The sequence below is a fragment of the Taudactylus pleione genome, unplaced genomic scaffold (genome assembly GCF_031769625.1).
Source record: "Taudactylus pleione unplaced genomic scaffold, aTauple2 ptg000814l, whole genome shotgun sequence".
Classification (NCBI taxonomy): domain Eukaryota; kingdom Metazoa; phylum Chordata; class Amphibia; order Anura; family Myobatrachidae; genus Taudactylus; species Taudactylus pleione.
The window spans coordinates 2,524,367-2,538,421 of NW_028285216.1; the positions used below are offsets into that span (position 1 = coordinate 2,524,367).

The 14,055-nt window shown below is 42.0% G+C and overlaps 1 protein-coding gene across 3 annotated transcripts in view; it reads right to left on the reverse strand.

Annotated features, from left to right (window-relative positions):
• Positions 1-14,055, reverse strand: part of PIK3C2B (phosphatidylinositol-4-phosphate 3-kinase catalytic subunit type 2 beta) — a 202,458-nt gene that overhangs the window by 116,483 nt on the left and 71,920 nt on the right. For all 3 annotated transcript variants that reach the window (XM_088458178.1, XM_088458180.1, XM_088458177.1), the window contains exons 7-10: positions 13,194-13,273; positions 12,848-12,911; positions 10,506-10,652; positions 9,653-9,686 (exon numbers count right to left, since the gene is read on the reverse strand). In XM_088458178.1, coding sequence (XP_088314304.1) covers positions 9,653-9,686; positions 10,506-10,652; positions 12,848-12,911; positions 13,194-13,273 — 325 coding nt within the window. The remainder of the gene's footprint in view (positions 1-9,652; positions 9,687-10,505; positions 10,653-12,847; positions 12,912-13,193; positions 13,274-14,055) is intronic.

A 14,055-nucleotide genomic window follows, 5' to 3' on the forward strand; every position in this document is an offset into this window, starting at 1 on the left:
AGGGTAACCTGACGAGATAGTCAGGTTCTGCAAGTACGGGGATGAGGGAGGGTGCGGTCACTGAACAATGTACTGTAGTTAACAATATCATTCAGTGTGTTAACGACATTGAGCCCGGCAGTGGAGGGGAGACACTTAACGGTATTGCTCATGGAGCACTTCGTTAAGTGTGTATGCGGCTTAAAACTGCACTGATCTGAAGGTACAGGCAGAGCTCCAACAGAAGAACAGTGAATTGGAGGATCAACTGTCACACTGCACCGACAGTTACTAATTTCCTCCAAGCACATTTTCATATGCCATAGAGAGAGAGAGAGAGAGAAAATACCAGCCAATTAGCTCCTGTCATTTTTCAAACACAGCCTGTAAAATTACAGTTAGGAGCTGAGTAGTTGGTACCTTATCTCTCTCCACGGCTTATTACATCTCCCCCATGCGGGCATATTCAATTAGACGTGAAAAGAAAGGTTTCGCCTGCCGTATTTTTCGCCGCCTTCGCGTGTTTTGCCGGCTAAAACTTTTCGTGCGCGTCCCCACTTTTCAATACCAAGGAACGCAAAATCAGGACCCGGCGACTCGCAAACAGGTGAAAAGCAAATCAGCCTGACACCCCCCAAAAGATGCAATAACATTGAGGATTAATGTAGTTGCCCCCGAATAGCCCTACCGAAGCTATTTGGGGTACTTAAATGCTCTCAATAGCTGCTAATTAGCATCTTTGCACAAGTGGTGAAGAATAGCATTTAGCAGTTTTTTTCGGGTAAAAATAACTAGTCCCAGCAAATTTGGGGTACATGAAAATGTGTGCAAGCATTGTTAAAAATCGCAAAAGTGACATTTTAAAAAATTTGAAAAACGCACCTTCAGCAAGCAAATGCAATCAAATACCTCTCCCATACTTGCAGACCCCCCAAAAGTCTATTTAGCTAGTTTTTAAGTTTGTACCCCAACTTTGTACTTTTTCACCCCCATTTTCAAAGTAATTTTTTGGGGGTGTTCTTCAAATATTTTTAGGATTTTTTTGATGGTTAACCTGTGGGGACCTGTCCCAAGGGAGCAGGGAGCTCCGTCGTGCGCATGCGCGAGACCCGGCGAGCGAAGGACTTTCCATCGCTCCGGGTCTCGCACCAAAGGGGGCGTGCTGTCGATGTTGATGGTAGGCGTTCCCATGGGAACGCCTACCGTCTGAAGCCGGCCCCACTGACATCATTAGTGATGTCACTAGTGATGTCAGTGGGAGTGATTTTGTCTCTGATAAGAGCCAAAATCACTCCTGGGCTTGTGGTTGAGAAACCCGACCACAGGGTTTCACTCGCAAGTCCAATGGTCGCGATGGTCAAGACCATCGCGACCATCTTGTTGCACGCTCGTATATGCTGTGGGTGGTGACCCACAGCTATACGAGCGTCCAGGAGGATGCTCCATATTAATGGAGGAGGGCCCTGATTCAGAGCGAGCGCTCTGGTCAGAGCGTCCGGCTCTGAATCAGGGCCCATGTTAGCAAACAGTGGGGTTCTTTTCAGGATCAATGGAATGGGGTTATATGCGAGGACAATGTAAAAAATGAAGACTGCATATGTACTTGAATGTCCATTCTTCAACCCGGGCAACGCCGGGTATCCCAGCTAGTGCTTAATAAATCTGTTACAATCTCACCAATCCTGAACTTTTTTTTACCTATTATTTGCACTTGAACAACTAACCAGGATAATAAAAATAATAGTTTATATTCAATCACCGGTGATCACCACAATGCTAGAATAACATTTTGAATGAAAATTAAACCTTGTACTTATAAAAGTACATTTCAACTGCAATACATTTGTCTGTTCATTTCAAACCAACCTTTAATGTAAATCTTAGATTTGTTGATTTTAAATCCATATTTCACTTAATTGTATATTTTGTTTGGTCACTCAACATTCACACTGATCTAGCCATAAAATAATCCTGCTTTACCGGTTTCACTACTGTATGAGTCAGTTTTAACTGGTAAATACTGAGAAGGGTAAGACGTGGATATACAGTACAACCTGTATTAGTGGTGTAGATTTTATCTACTGTTCATCTCTGTGATGAGTACTTCAGATCTCATCATTTTATATCTACGTAATAATGTTTTGTTCCATTCTGAAAAGCATGTCAAGTGCATCTAAAGCACATAGATGTAAAAAGGCTCTGGAGAGGCAAAAATGCTGTATACACACAGAGGCATATGCACTTCTATGTATACTGCATCTATGGGATATGTAGTGCACACAATACTTTACCGTCCAGCACAACGTTGTCTCTATAAATGACACTACAATACGCCATCAATATCATCACCAACACATCACTCAAAAGTGCAACGTACTAAAATCCACATAATCAACACTGACACAATGGAATATGTTACCTACACTAACAAAATTAGAACATTTTGAAAGAATTATAGACCATACCACCCTAGGAAAAATTTGCAAGTGATCCTCTTCAAAAGGATCAGCGACTGAGAGTTTATATATATTATGTACTATAACATACTTTAAAAACACAGGCCTTCTAAATCAAAATAAGGGTGCTACTTATTGCTCTCTTTTTTTCAGTATTTGTATATTATTATCGGATGCCCTTAAATAGGGTCACATAAAGCGACATATAAAAGGAGTAGATATAAAGGTAAAGACTGAAAAAGAATGAAATGAATGTGAAGGAAATAAAGTTTAAAAACAAAGCTGTGCGTTGTCCATATTTATAAACATGTGATACGGTTCTCTGAACTGTGTGTGTTTTAAGCACAAAGAAAATTATCAATCCTGAGTGTTAATATCACAGTTTACTTATCATGACATTCATGAGATATAGAAACCGTTGTAATTCCTACATCGTTCACCTGATTTGGATGTAATTACCCTCAAATTAAATCTGAAAGTCTGCAGTTAAAGCACATCTTGTTTGTTTCATTTCAAAGCCATTGTGATGGTGAATAGAGGCCAAAATATGAAAATTCTGTCAATGTCCCAATATTTATGCACCTGACTGTATGTCCTTGTTTAACGACCGATTTGTTTAATGACCGAGTCGTAGGAACAGAACTCGGTTGTTAAGTGAGGAATGTCTGTATGTGAAAACCACACATTATGATGGTATAACCTGCACTCTGTTACATGTGATGTATAATCCAATGTATGTATAGTAAGACTCAGTCTATGAGACAGGCAATATTGAAGGGATATCAGCCACTAATACGGGGATAATACAGACCCGACTATATGCTGATACTAATTACAACATGTAATTATCTAATATAAATCGAATTTGAAATACGTGAAACCTCAAATTGCACAGACACTGTGCCAGTTGAAATATTATAATTCATGACCAAATGAATATTAAATATAAAGTCCACTTAATTACTGGATTATTTATGCCATGTTATATACATTGGACCATAAGTGTGCAGCAGATCAAGGGCCTGATTCAGAGCCGGACGCTATTTGCGGTCGTTCGTCCAGAAAGTAGGGGTGGCTATTCAAATGAACCGGTCGCTCTTTGCGGTCTGTTCACGCCTCTATGTCTGAACGAGCGAACAAAACTTGCGGTCGTTTTTTTAAAAAATACGCCCCCTGGCCGCTTGCATCCTACGTCATGTCCGCTATTTATTAGATTAATCGAGTACATCGACCAGCGTATGAACTGCTCGCTATTCTTGTGGTTGGTTTTTGCTACCACAATCTTGCGAGCAGTTCTGGCTATAAAATAACCCAGTGACGTGGTCAATGACGCTGTTGTATTAATTATGCACACCCTTAAAACGCCCGTTTTGACCTTTAAGCACGCCTGCGTTCGGATCTCAACTCCCCGTTTTCAAGCACCTTCCCGTTACCACCCACATACGCCTCATTCTGTCACTCAAAATAGCAGCAACGATTTTCGGCCGCACTGACTGGTTCGCGCATGCGTATTACGATCCGTACGCATGCGCAGTTGGGCAAACATCGCTCGGAGCGTACGAGCGGCTCTGAATCAGGCCCCAAGTCTGAATTTTGAACAACTAAACATTGATCTTCATTTTACAGCTAATAAGCCCACTATATTATATTAGAAACTCAGCTAAGATATCTGTATGGTATCCTGAAAATTATGAATAAAATCTAGGAACTGATAATAGTGTGCAGTAGTTTTTTTCACTACATGATCATTGTAAGAACTTAACACTATACTTGCTAAACTTTGTCCCACCTCTCTGATTACACAAGACCTCAAAGCTCACTGTATTCTGTACCAATTTCAGTTTTCTTCTAAAGCTGGGCATACACGGCAAGATAAAATGTCTGTCAGACCGACAGACATTTTATCTGGCCGGCTGCCAGCCGCAGATGTCCGCGGCATACACTGTGAGAGAAATCTCACAGTGTATAGCCCGACATCTGCGCTCCACCCCCGGGAGAGGAGACATTTCCCTGTTCCTTCCGTAGGAAAGAACACAGGAAATGTCTGTCTGTCGGCCGCGCTGGGCATACACTGCCCGATGCGGCCGACAGTTACCGGGTAAATATCGCATCGGACGGGCATGCTGGACAAACCAGCATGCCCGACCAAGCAATATTTAACCCTCGGTCGCCCCCCCCACGCTACAATTATCGCGGCGATCCGCGGATATCGGGCGGATCGTCCCGATAATTGCAGCGTGTATGGCCAGCATTAGAAATAATGTCTTGTTACCCAAGTCCTATGCCCTGCCACATGTAATCTAGCTTCTAAAACAGTCTACTTTAACATTCATTTTCTCCACCTATTAAATCTCCACTTTTACTCCCCTCAGTAAAAAACTTTTGTTATTGTGCAGACACATTTTATCCACTGTATTCTCACTTGCTTTTCTGCAAAACTCCTGCACTGTCACTCACATTCATACTTTATTCCTTCTTCCAGTTTTCCTCCCCCTAACCACCTCTGCCACACCATGACCATGTTTTCTTCCACTTCTACCCTCACTCAGTGTGTCTACCTAATCCTCTGTTCTGCCCCCTTCTTCCACCTTTATCCTTTTCCCTTTTCCTCCTTCACCTTCTCCTTCCCTTATCTTCCCTCCTCTGTCTGCCTTTCTCCCTCTCCTCTCCCACTAATACACTTGTATTCTCTTCTACCCCCACTATTGTCCTACTCTACCCCACTGCTAATCTCTCCTCCAACCCTCCTCTCCATGCCACCTCATCCCACCTCCATCCACATCTCGTTAAACTCCCTCCCTACTCACCACCTAAAAGTTCCCTTCCCAGCATTGGTGCCCGCACAATCTCTCCACTCTATTCATCTTGGTCCCCAAAATTAATCTCACATACTCGTTACAGTAATCCTGAAAATCTCATTCACATCTCTCCCACAAACACTGTCCCTTGACCCTGTGCCCTCTGGAACGCCGGATCGGTCTGTAATAAACTGGTTCCCACCCATGACCTTTTCATCTTCAACAACTTGCATCTCCTAGCCATTACTGAAACCTGGATTTCACCTTCTGACACCACTTCTGCTGCAGCCCTCTCCTCTGGGGGACTTACCTTCTCTCACACCCCTCGACCTGGGGGTCGCCATGGTGGTGGTGTTGGTGTCCTTCTATCCCCTGGTTACACCTACAACTTATATCCCTTGAACCATCCCTTACATTCTCTACATTTGAGGCTCATGCTATACATCTTTTACAACCAGTACACCTGCGAGTAGCTATCATTTACCGTCCCCTGACCCTTCCTCCAAATTCCTTGACAACTTTGCTTCCTGGCTCCCTCATTTTCTCCCCTCAGACCTTCCCTCCATTATCCTAGGTGACTTCAATATTCCAATTGATATAACCACTGAATCCTCTGCTTCCAAATTCCTTACCCTCACATCCTCATTTGGTCTCTCCCAATGGACCTCCTCATCCTCCCATGTGAGTGGGTATTTGCGTGATCTGGTCTTCACTCACCGTTGTGATATTTCTGATTATTCCAATTCCCCATTCCTGGCTATCCTCCTACCTCTCTGACTGATCCTTCTCTGTCTCCTCTCATGACTTATCTTACCCCCACATCCTCTCACAGTAGGTGTTCCCCAAGGTTCTGTTCTTGGACCACTCCTTTTCTCCCTCTATATGTCCTCTCTAGTTGAACTTATCAGCTCTTTTCACCTCCATTATCATCTCTATGCTGATGACACTCAGATCTACCTTTCCTCCCCTGACATATCTCCCTCTCTCCTCTCTCCAACTGTCTCTCTGCTATATCTTCCTGGATGTCCCAGCGATTTCTTAAACTTAATATGTCTAAGACTGAGATGATCATCTTCCCACCCTCCCACAGAACCTCAATTCCCACTATTTCTTCTTCAGTTCAGTTGATGGCACAACTATCTCCTCTAGCCCCAAAGTGCGCTGTCTTGGAGTTATCCTGGACTCCTCCCTCTCCTTCAAACCACATATCCAGAACCTCTCACAATCCTGTCGTTTCCATCTTAAAAATATTTCCAGGATCAGACCCTTTCTCACCCAGGATGCTACTAAGACCCTAATACGCTCACTGGTCATCTCCAGATTGGATTACTGTAACCTTCTCCTATCTGGCCTCCCCAACTCCGACCTCTCTCCTCTCCAGTCTGTCCTCAATGCTGCCGCTCGACTCATCTTTCTCTCCAAACGCTCTACATCTGCCTCCCCTCTCTTACAAGCCCTTCACTGCCTCCCCTTCCCCTTCAGAACCCAATTCAAGGTTCTCACACTTGTTTACAAAGCCCTCACACACTCTTCTCCCATTTACATATCTGACCTCATCTCCCTTCACTCTCCTGTCCGCCCTCTTCGTTCAACAAATGCACACCGTCTCTCATGCCAACTGATTACTTCCTCCAACTCCAAGACCTTGCCCGTGCTGTTCCACACCTTTGGAACTCTCTCCCTCTCCCCAACAGACTCTCCACCTCTCTACAATCCTTCAAACGGACCCACTACTTCATCAATGCTTTCCAACTCTCATCCTAACTTGCTACTACATGCTCCCTCCTCCCTGTGTTCCCCATCTGTATCATGCCCGTCTGTCTGCCCATCCCCTTGAGAATGTAAGCTCTTGCAAGCAGGGCCCTCTACCCTCTTGTGCTTCTCCTTACTTTATTTTCATATACTTCTTACTCACCACTAGGACACTGTTGCTTAATTGGGTGTTATGGCCACCAATGTACCAATGAATATTATCCATGTCCTTGTTCTTCATTTTACTGTAAGTCACTTTTTTTGGTTATAAACCTTGTAAAGGCGATATAAACGATAATAATAATAATAATAATACTAATAATAATACAAACCCTTTATTCCTGTGATAAAGAATAGCTGGCCTTTACTCCATTTGTAGGATTTTGGCAACAACTGTATCAATACCTGACAGTGTATAATTTAATAGATACTGTTTACACTAAATGTAACAATACCACATAGTTGAATCTCATAAGTAAACTTATATTTACACTGATATTAACACTCAGAATTGCTATTTTTTTTCATGATTAAAGCACACACAATTCATAGAACCGTATCACATATTTATAAATAAGGACAGCGCACAGCTTTGTTTCTAAACTTCATTTCCTTCACATTAATTTTATTCTTTATCACTCTAAACCTTTATAATATGTACTGATTTTATATTTTGCTTTATGTGACCCTATTTAACAGCATACGATAATAATATACAAATACTGAAAAAGAGAGAGCAATAAGTAGCACCCTTATTTTGATTTAGCAGGCCTGTGTTTTTAAAGTATACCCAATAAAAATTTGATTTCATTATTCATTATGAGGGATTGAGTGCACCCAATCTATGACTGATTCCCTTTTTTCTCTGCATCAATTGTACAGATATTCTCTAATCAGTGAGTGTCACCTGAATTGCACCTATAGAAATATATAACTTTATTCTATAGGGAAAGACCAAAAGAAGACATTCCTCATGTGTAAATATTATTTACTCTTAGTAATCTGGTGCGGGATGTTCATTTTCTATAAAAAAAAAAAATCATAAACAGTGCCAAAGGGTACAGTTTCCTGGCCATCCCTTGACTCAGTCACTCTGGTGTGGCAAGGGTCTTCAGATCCTCATTCACTGCAAGCTTCAGCTGGTCTTTTACACTAATGCTGCTTTTATACCTAAATTCCGGGTCTGACCCGGAGGTTGGACCATGGTTCCAAACCGGATCAGACCCAGAATTTAGCTGGCGCCAACCCAGGAAATTCCCGAGTCGGCGCCGTTCACACCGAAGCCGGGTCTGCAGTGACCCAGCTCTTCTGGCGTGTAAGTTTCGAGATGACATCATCTCCAAGCGCCACTGAAGCCGGCATGCGGCCAGCTGCAGTTCATTGTGATCCGGATCACGCAGTTTACACTGCAAGGTTTCACAGGTCTTTCCCATGTTAAACCCTGCAAGTTACGTGGAATGGATTACCGTGTCACTCAAACGGGAATCCAATCCTGTCCCCTTTTATACCAAGGAGCTACCCGGGTTAACCCTGCAATAACCCGGGTTTTAGCTCTAGTGTAAAAGGGGTATAAAATTCACTGAAGTGTTACCCAGAAAAAAAAAAAATCTCCAGCTTCTCCAAAATGAGGTCAGGAACGTGGGAATGTCAGGGTCACACCACCTCTTCTAGTACTAAAGGATGGCATTCATAATGGTAAACAATGGCCATCAATTCCAACTTAATTTCAAGGCTACATCTCTCTAGGAACAACATGCTAATATGCCTCTGTATAAAATAATCCTCAGTAATACCATTTACATGGCATGTATTTGCGTAAATGCATTATCCAGACATTCACATGCTAACACCCCCATAACACACACGTGCCGCTACCCTTACAACTGAGAGATGCCATCACCAGCACTCCAATAATGCCACCTCAATACCTGACACAGCAACTAGACACTGCCCTGCAATCTACACTAATCTCAACTCACACTGCAGATAAAGGCTGCCACAAAAACAGAAACAATAGGCCACTACCATCAAAGATTAACACAATCCTGATTCTTACTCAGATCGAGCTATTTTTTGCCATTGCACATGCGTGTAAGCCACAATGCACATGCGCTGCAATTGTTTTGCTATTACGTCCGCATAGAGCATGCATTTGCTTATTGGTTTGTGACTGGTCAGACTAGACGCATATGCTGCTTGGCTGCAGAGTCTGCATCGATATTCCCGATGTTTACGCTGATGCACGTCGTCGGACGGATATGAGAAGGACGGATATGAGAAGGCAGAAGTGGGCATCCCTATGCTCGGGTAAGCTTTAGAGACATTAGCATTTTTTCACAGCTGCGATTGCATTAGTGTATATCTCTGAATCATGCCCACAATGAGAGGCAACACTGTAGTCATGAGTAATTTTCTAATATAAAGGCAATCCCCTACAATCAACCTTATCATATCACTGACTGCCTTAACTGGCACCATTACCCTAAATGTGACATGTAGGTAACCGCAAGACACTGAAACAACCCACGCAAGTACCATCCACACTTGCCACATTCAGGCATCCTATAACAAATACCGCTAAACTATGAAACTATGACAACAAAAATAATCTGTGCTTGAATTCTGTAAAAAATTATAATATAAACCACACATATAATATAGTATTACCTCTGTTCTCTCTTTGGCCCAGAAAGTTGGGATCCTGCAAAAACAAATTATTAAAAAAAAATAAAAATTAAAACACATGTATTGTAAATTAGTTTGTTTGGCAAGATGAGAAAATACAATCTGTAAGCCTTTACACATACCTTGTTGATTGCCTCGCCTAAAAACATGTAAATTATCTGAAAGAGTCAGCAGCCTTGATACAAAAATGCCAACTATATGCAGCTGAGTGAATAAGACCTGTAGCAGGCCATACACGGTGCAATAAAAAGACGTACAATAGGTCTTATAAGATTTCTCTTTAAATTTTCCCTTGAAATTTTACATACGATGTGTTCAAAAGGAGTACGATTTTTCATACAATCATACGATCCGATGCTTCGTTTCACAACGCCGGCTAGGGATTTTTATACACCTCGTAATCAGACATCAGATCATCTGCCAAAAGTGATACGATGTGTGTCACATCGTGGTAAGATAGGTCGCACTCATACGGTTTTCCCGATACGAGAGGCGATTCAATTGTACGACTGCGGGGACGCGCATCGCCATCATATGTACACCAAAACAACATACATGTGTACGATCGCTCATTACTATCGATCGAAATCGTACACATCGTATAAAAAAATCTTACCGTGTATGGCTGCCCTTTCTGTATTCAACTTGCCAGTCGGTGCCCACCCACCATTTAGTTTCTCCAGGCATTAGCAGATGTAAGGAGACATGCATACCCATTTAAGGTGCTCATGCAAAGTATGTCCAGCATATGCCCGATTGTAAATGAGCCCTTCATAAACAATTGTTTATATTTTATTGCCCTGAATGGTTGTGTTTCAAACCCAACATTCTGCACCTTATTGAACTTGATTTGGACTCTCGAAGGACAGGGAGGCAGCTGGTTGAGGGCATTGCTGATTTCCAGGGTCTCAACGGCTGCCAGTGCATTGCAGATTGCTTTCACCGACTGTACCACCCTCTCTGCTCGTAGGTGGAAGTCTACCTATTGGTAAGGAAAATGAGACATGGAACATTGCATCACAGACAGTTCTGGACAATAGTGGAGAACATAAAAGCAGTGAGATTAATAATGGAAAAAACAAACAAGAGTTGGATTTTAGGAAATGGACAGCAGGAAACTATTAAAAGAAATCTTTTGTGATACCTATTTTTATTTTCACATGGCTGGATTGTCAAACTGCATTTTATATAAAGTTGTGATATTGGGGACAATTTTATATATGAATACACATACATGTACGTGTTTGTGTGTGTTTGTCAGTGGATCCTGAAAGAGTATGGGCTTGCAGGAGCTCTGTAGGGAGACTCCCTGAAATAGTAGCACTCTCCCTGACTCCCTGAAGTGTCTGCCAATCTCCCTGATTGCACCTTACCCCCATTATGTAGCTGTTATATATAAAAAAAAAAACAGAGATATATACATTCAAATGGGATCATTAGTATAATTTCTCTGCATTGGTTATAAGGTACAATGATCCCTATAGGTACATGCATTTTCTGAAAAGTATCAGTGTGTTTTCATCAACAAGTTGACTTTACTAACTGCTTTGGGGCTCAGTTGCATTTGGATGTAAATCAGTCTATGACACCTCTCAGATGTAGCAGTACACGCCCATTTTAACGCCGTGCGCATGGTGTTACTTTCACAATCTCTCTGAAATGCATTTTCAAAAGTAGGAAAGCACGCTCTGCTTTCTTGTGCTAATCACTTCATTATATATATATATCTATATATATGTATATATATATATCTATATATATGTGGTGTACACGTTGGATGTTTTTCATACTTGCCTACTCTCCCGGGTAGGTCGGTAGCCTCACGAAAATTAGGTGGCGCTCCCAGTGCCCCCGGAAAGGTGGCCAAGTCTCCCGGCCTGGCGCCACATCCCCCTGCACACCCTCCGCCGGTGTCCGCTCCGGCTTGTAAGTGCCAAAGTTGGCGGTCCGGGGGAGCCGGTGATGCGATTCGCGAACGAATCGCGTAATCGTGGCCCCACCCCCGGCTGCACAATGCCGGTAATCTTGGCATCGTGTGGCGGGGGTGTGGCCGTGATCGCACACACCCTCGATCCACCCCCAAATTAGCATCACGCCCCCCTGCTGTGCAGATTGACAGCCTCCTCCCGGAGGAGGCAGCCACATTGTCGGCATGTATGATATTTTTAGAGCTGCTCTTTATACCATACAGATTTATTTCACTTTGACTATAGATCTGCTAAGCTGGAATCTGATTAAAGAGGGGAATCTGCAGGTCTATATTTCCTGTTATTACGATACAGTAAACATTGCCTTTATGAGGTGGGAGCAAAACTAAACAATGTTTTATTACCATAACATCCTAAGGTACCTTGTCTTTAATTGACTCTCCCCCTAGTGTTGGTTGGATTTTTCAATGAAACTTTAAATTTTAAAGAAACATTTGGGGGGAGATATATGAAACGTAACAAAAGAAAATAATTGGAGAAATTGCTCAAAGCAACCAATCAGCTTTTAGCTATCATTTATCCAGCACAGTCCATAAAATGAGTTAAAAGCTGATTGGTTGGTATGGGTAACTTCCCTTTATCTCTTGAAGATTTGATACATCTCCCCCTTAGACTAAACAGTTTTACTGAATGACTAGTCACATGCAGAATTTGTTACACTCATTTCTGCATTAATTATTGCCTTTTCATGACAGTAGTTATATTTTATATGTATTATTTCATTTTTAATATAGAATAAAATGATGGGGGGGGGGGAATTCAATAAGCTATGGTAATGAACCACCAGGGCCTATTCAATTAGCCCCAAAGCACAGCCGCCGGCAGCCCTTATCTGGGATTATTTCCAAGAGCTCAGCAGGCTCTGAAAAAAAAAACCCATCCCCGATAATGACCCTGTTAGTGGGAAGCTGGCTCATGGATCTTATGTGTATTCGCCTGAAAACAGGTCATTTTTTTGGCGGATAAAACAGGCTTTAATTGAATTGCCCTAAGGTAACAAAAAAAATAAATTCCGTAAGTCCCGTTTTATCCACCCGAAAAATTATCAGGGCTAATTGAATTCCCCCCAAGCGTGTTACATATTTATTACAAAACATATTGCACTATGGAACGTCACCCTTTCTTATCCTTATATAGAATACAATACAATATACACAAAGAATTAAAGGAATGCAGTGAATACACTCACGTCTGATGCAACAAATTCATCCACCTCATTATGAAAGGTATCAAAGAGCAGAGATAGCGCCTGTCTGAAAGGAGACACATCAGGTTCATCCACAGAGGTTCCCAACTACACATCTTATTACAAAATTCTGCAAATGCATAGACTACAGGAAACAAGAAGCAGAGCCTTGCAGTAACACTAAACATAATAAAACCACTACTGATTTATCTACAAGAGAGCAACAACATGTAAAACAATAATATATCAATTATAGTTTAAGAAAATATTTAGACATACAGTTCTCGTGTAAAATAGCAGAATGAGACTGCGTGCCTGTGAGATGTCTCAGACATCCTGTGTCTCCTACCTGGTGATGGTCTGTTTGACTGGTCTCTCCTGGAGATGGACATGATGGTTCAGAGTAGATGGGCTCTGGATGTCACTGGCCTGGGAAAAGAGGATTTTAATTGTACACAATACACACTTAGTTCCTTAGTCTGTAAGCTCTCACAAGCAGGGCCCTCCTCCCCCTTGTTCTCTCCCTGCAATATCCATGCCCTCAGGATTTGTCCTGTTCGGTATTTAACTTGGAATATTACTGTCCAAGAATTGAGTCTCCACCTGCATTTATCACCGCAAAGTAAAAGGGAGATAATTATAGACTGAGCAAACCCATGTCACTTGTGCTTCTCAGTGTTTTATATCTGAAAAGAAGGCCCGAGTTTGGTTCTTCAAACCCAAGCCATATCGTTCTTTACAGCAAGAGACACGTAAAGTAGTGCAATCCTGATATTAATTCACATGTCAAAGCAATGCCCTGCCATTCCAGCTGTGATTACTGAAAAGATATCAGCATTTCACATAGGGAGTAACCAGGTCTGACATTTTGGTAGCTCTCAACCAAATTTAGGTGACATCACCACACAGCTGATTCATTTTAGTGTGCAGGAAATATCTGCACATGTTTTGTCATCAAACCATCCAATAGGATCTCTTATTAGGGCAATCTGGCAAACCTTGTGTATGGTCAAACTGGACCGGGATTGCTTGCTTGTGAATTACACCAAACAGGATCTGCATAATCAGTTATAGGTTGTTAAGTCCTGCAATGATGGGACATTTATAAAAGCTATCACAGGAGTCTGTATCTAAAATGAAAAAAGTAGGAGCAGTAATTAAAGTGTAACACCTATATTTATAATAGTAGTTACATTTGTGAAAAATATACA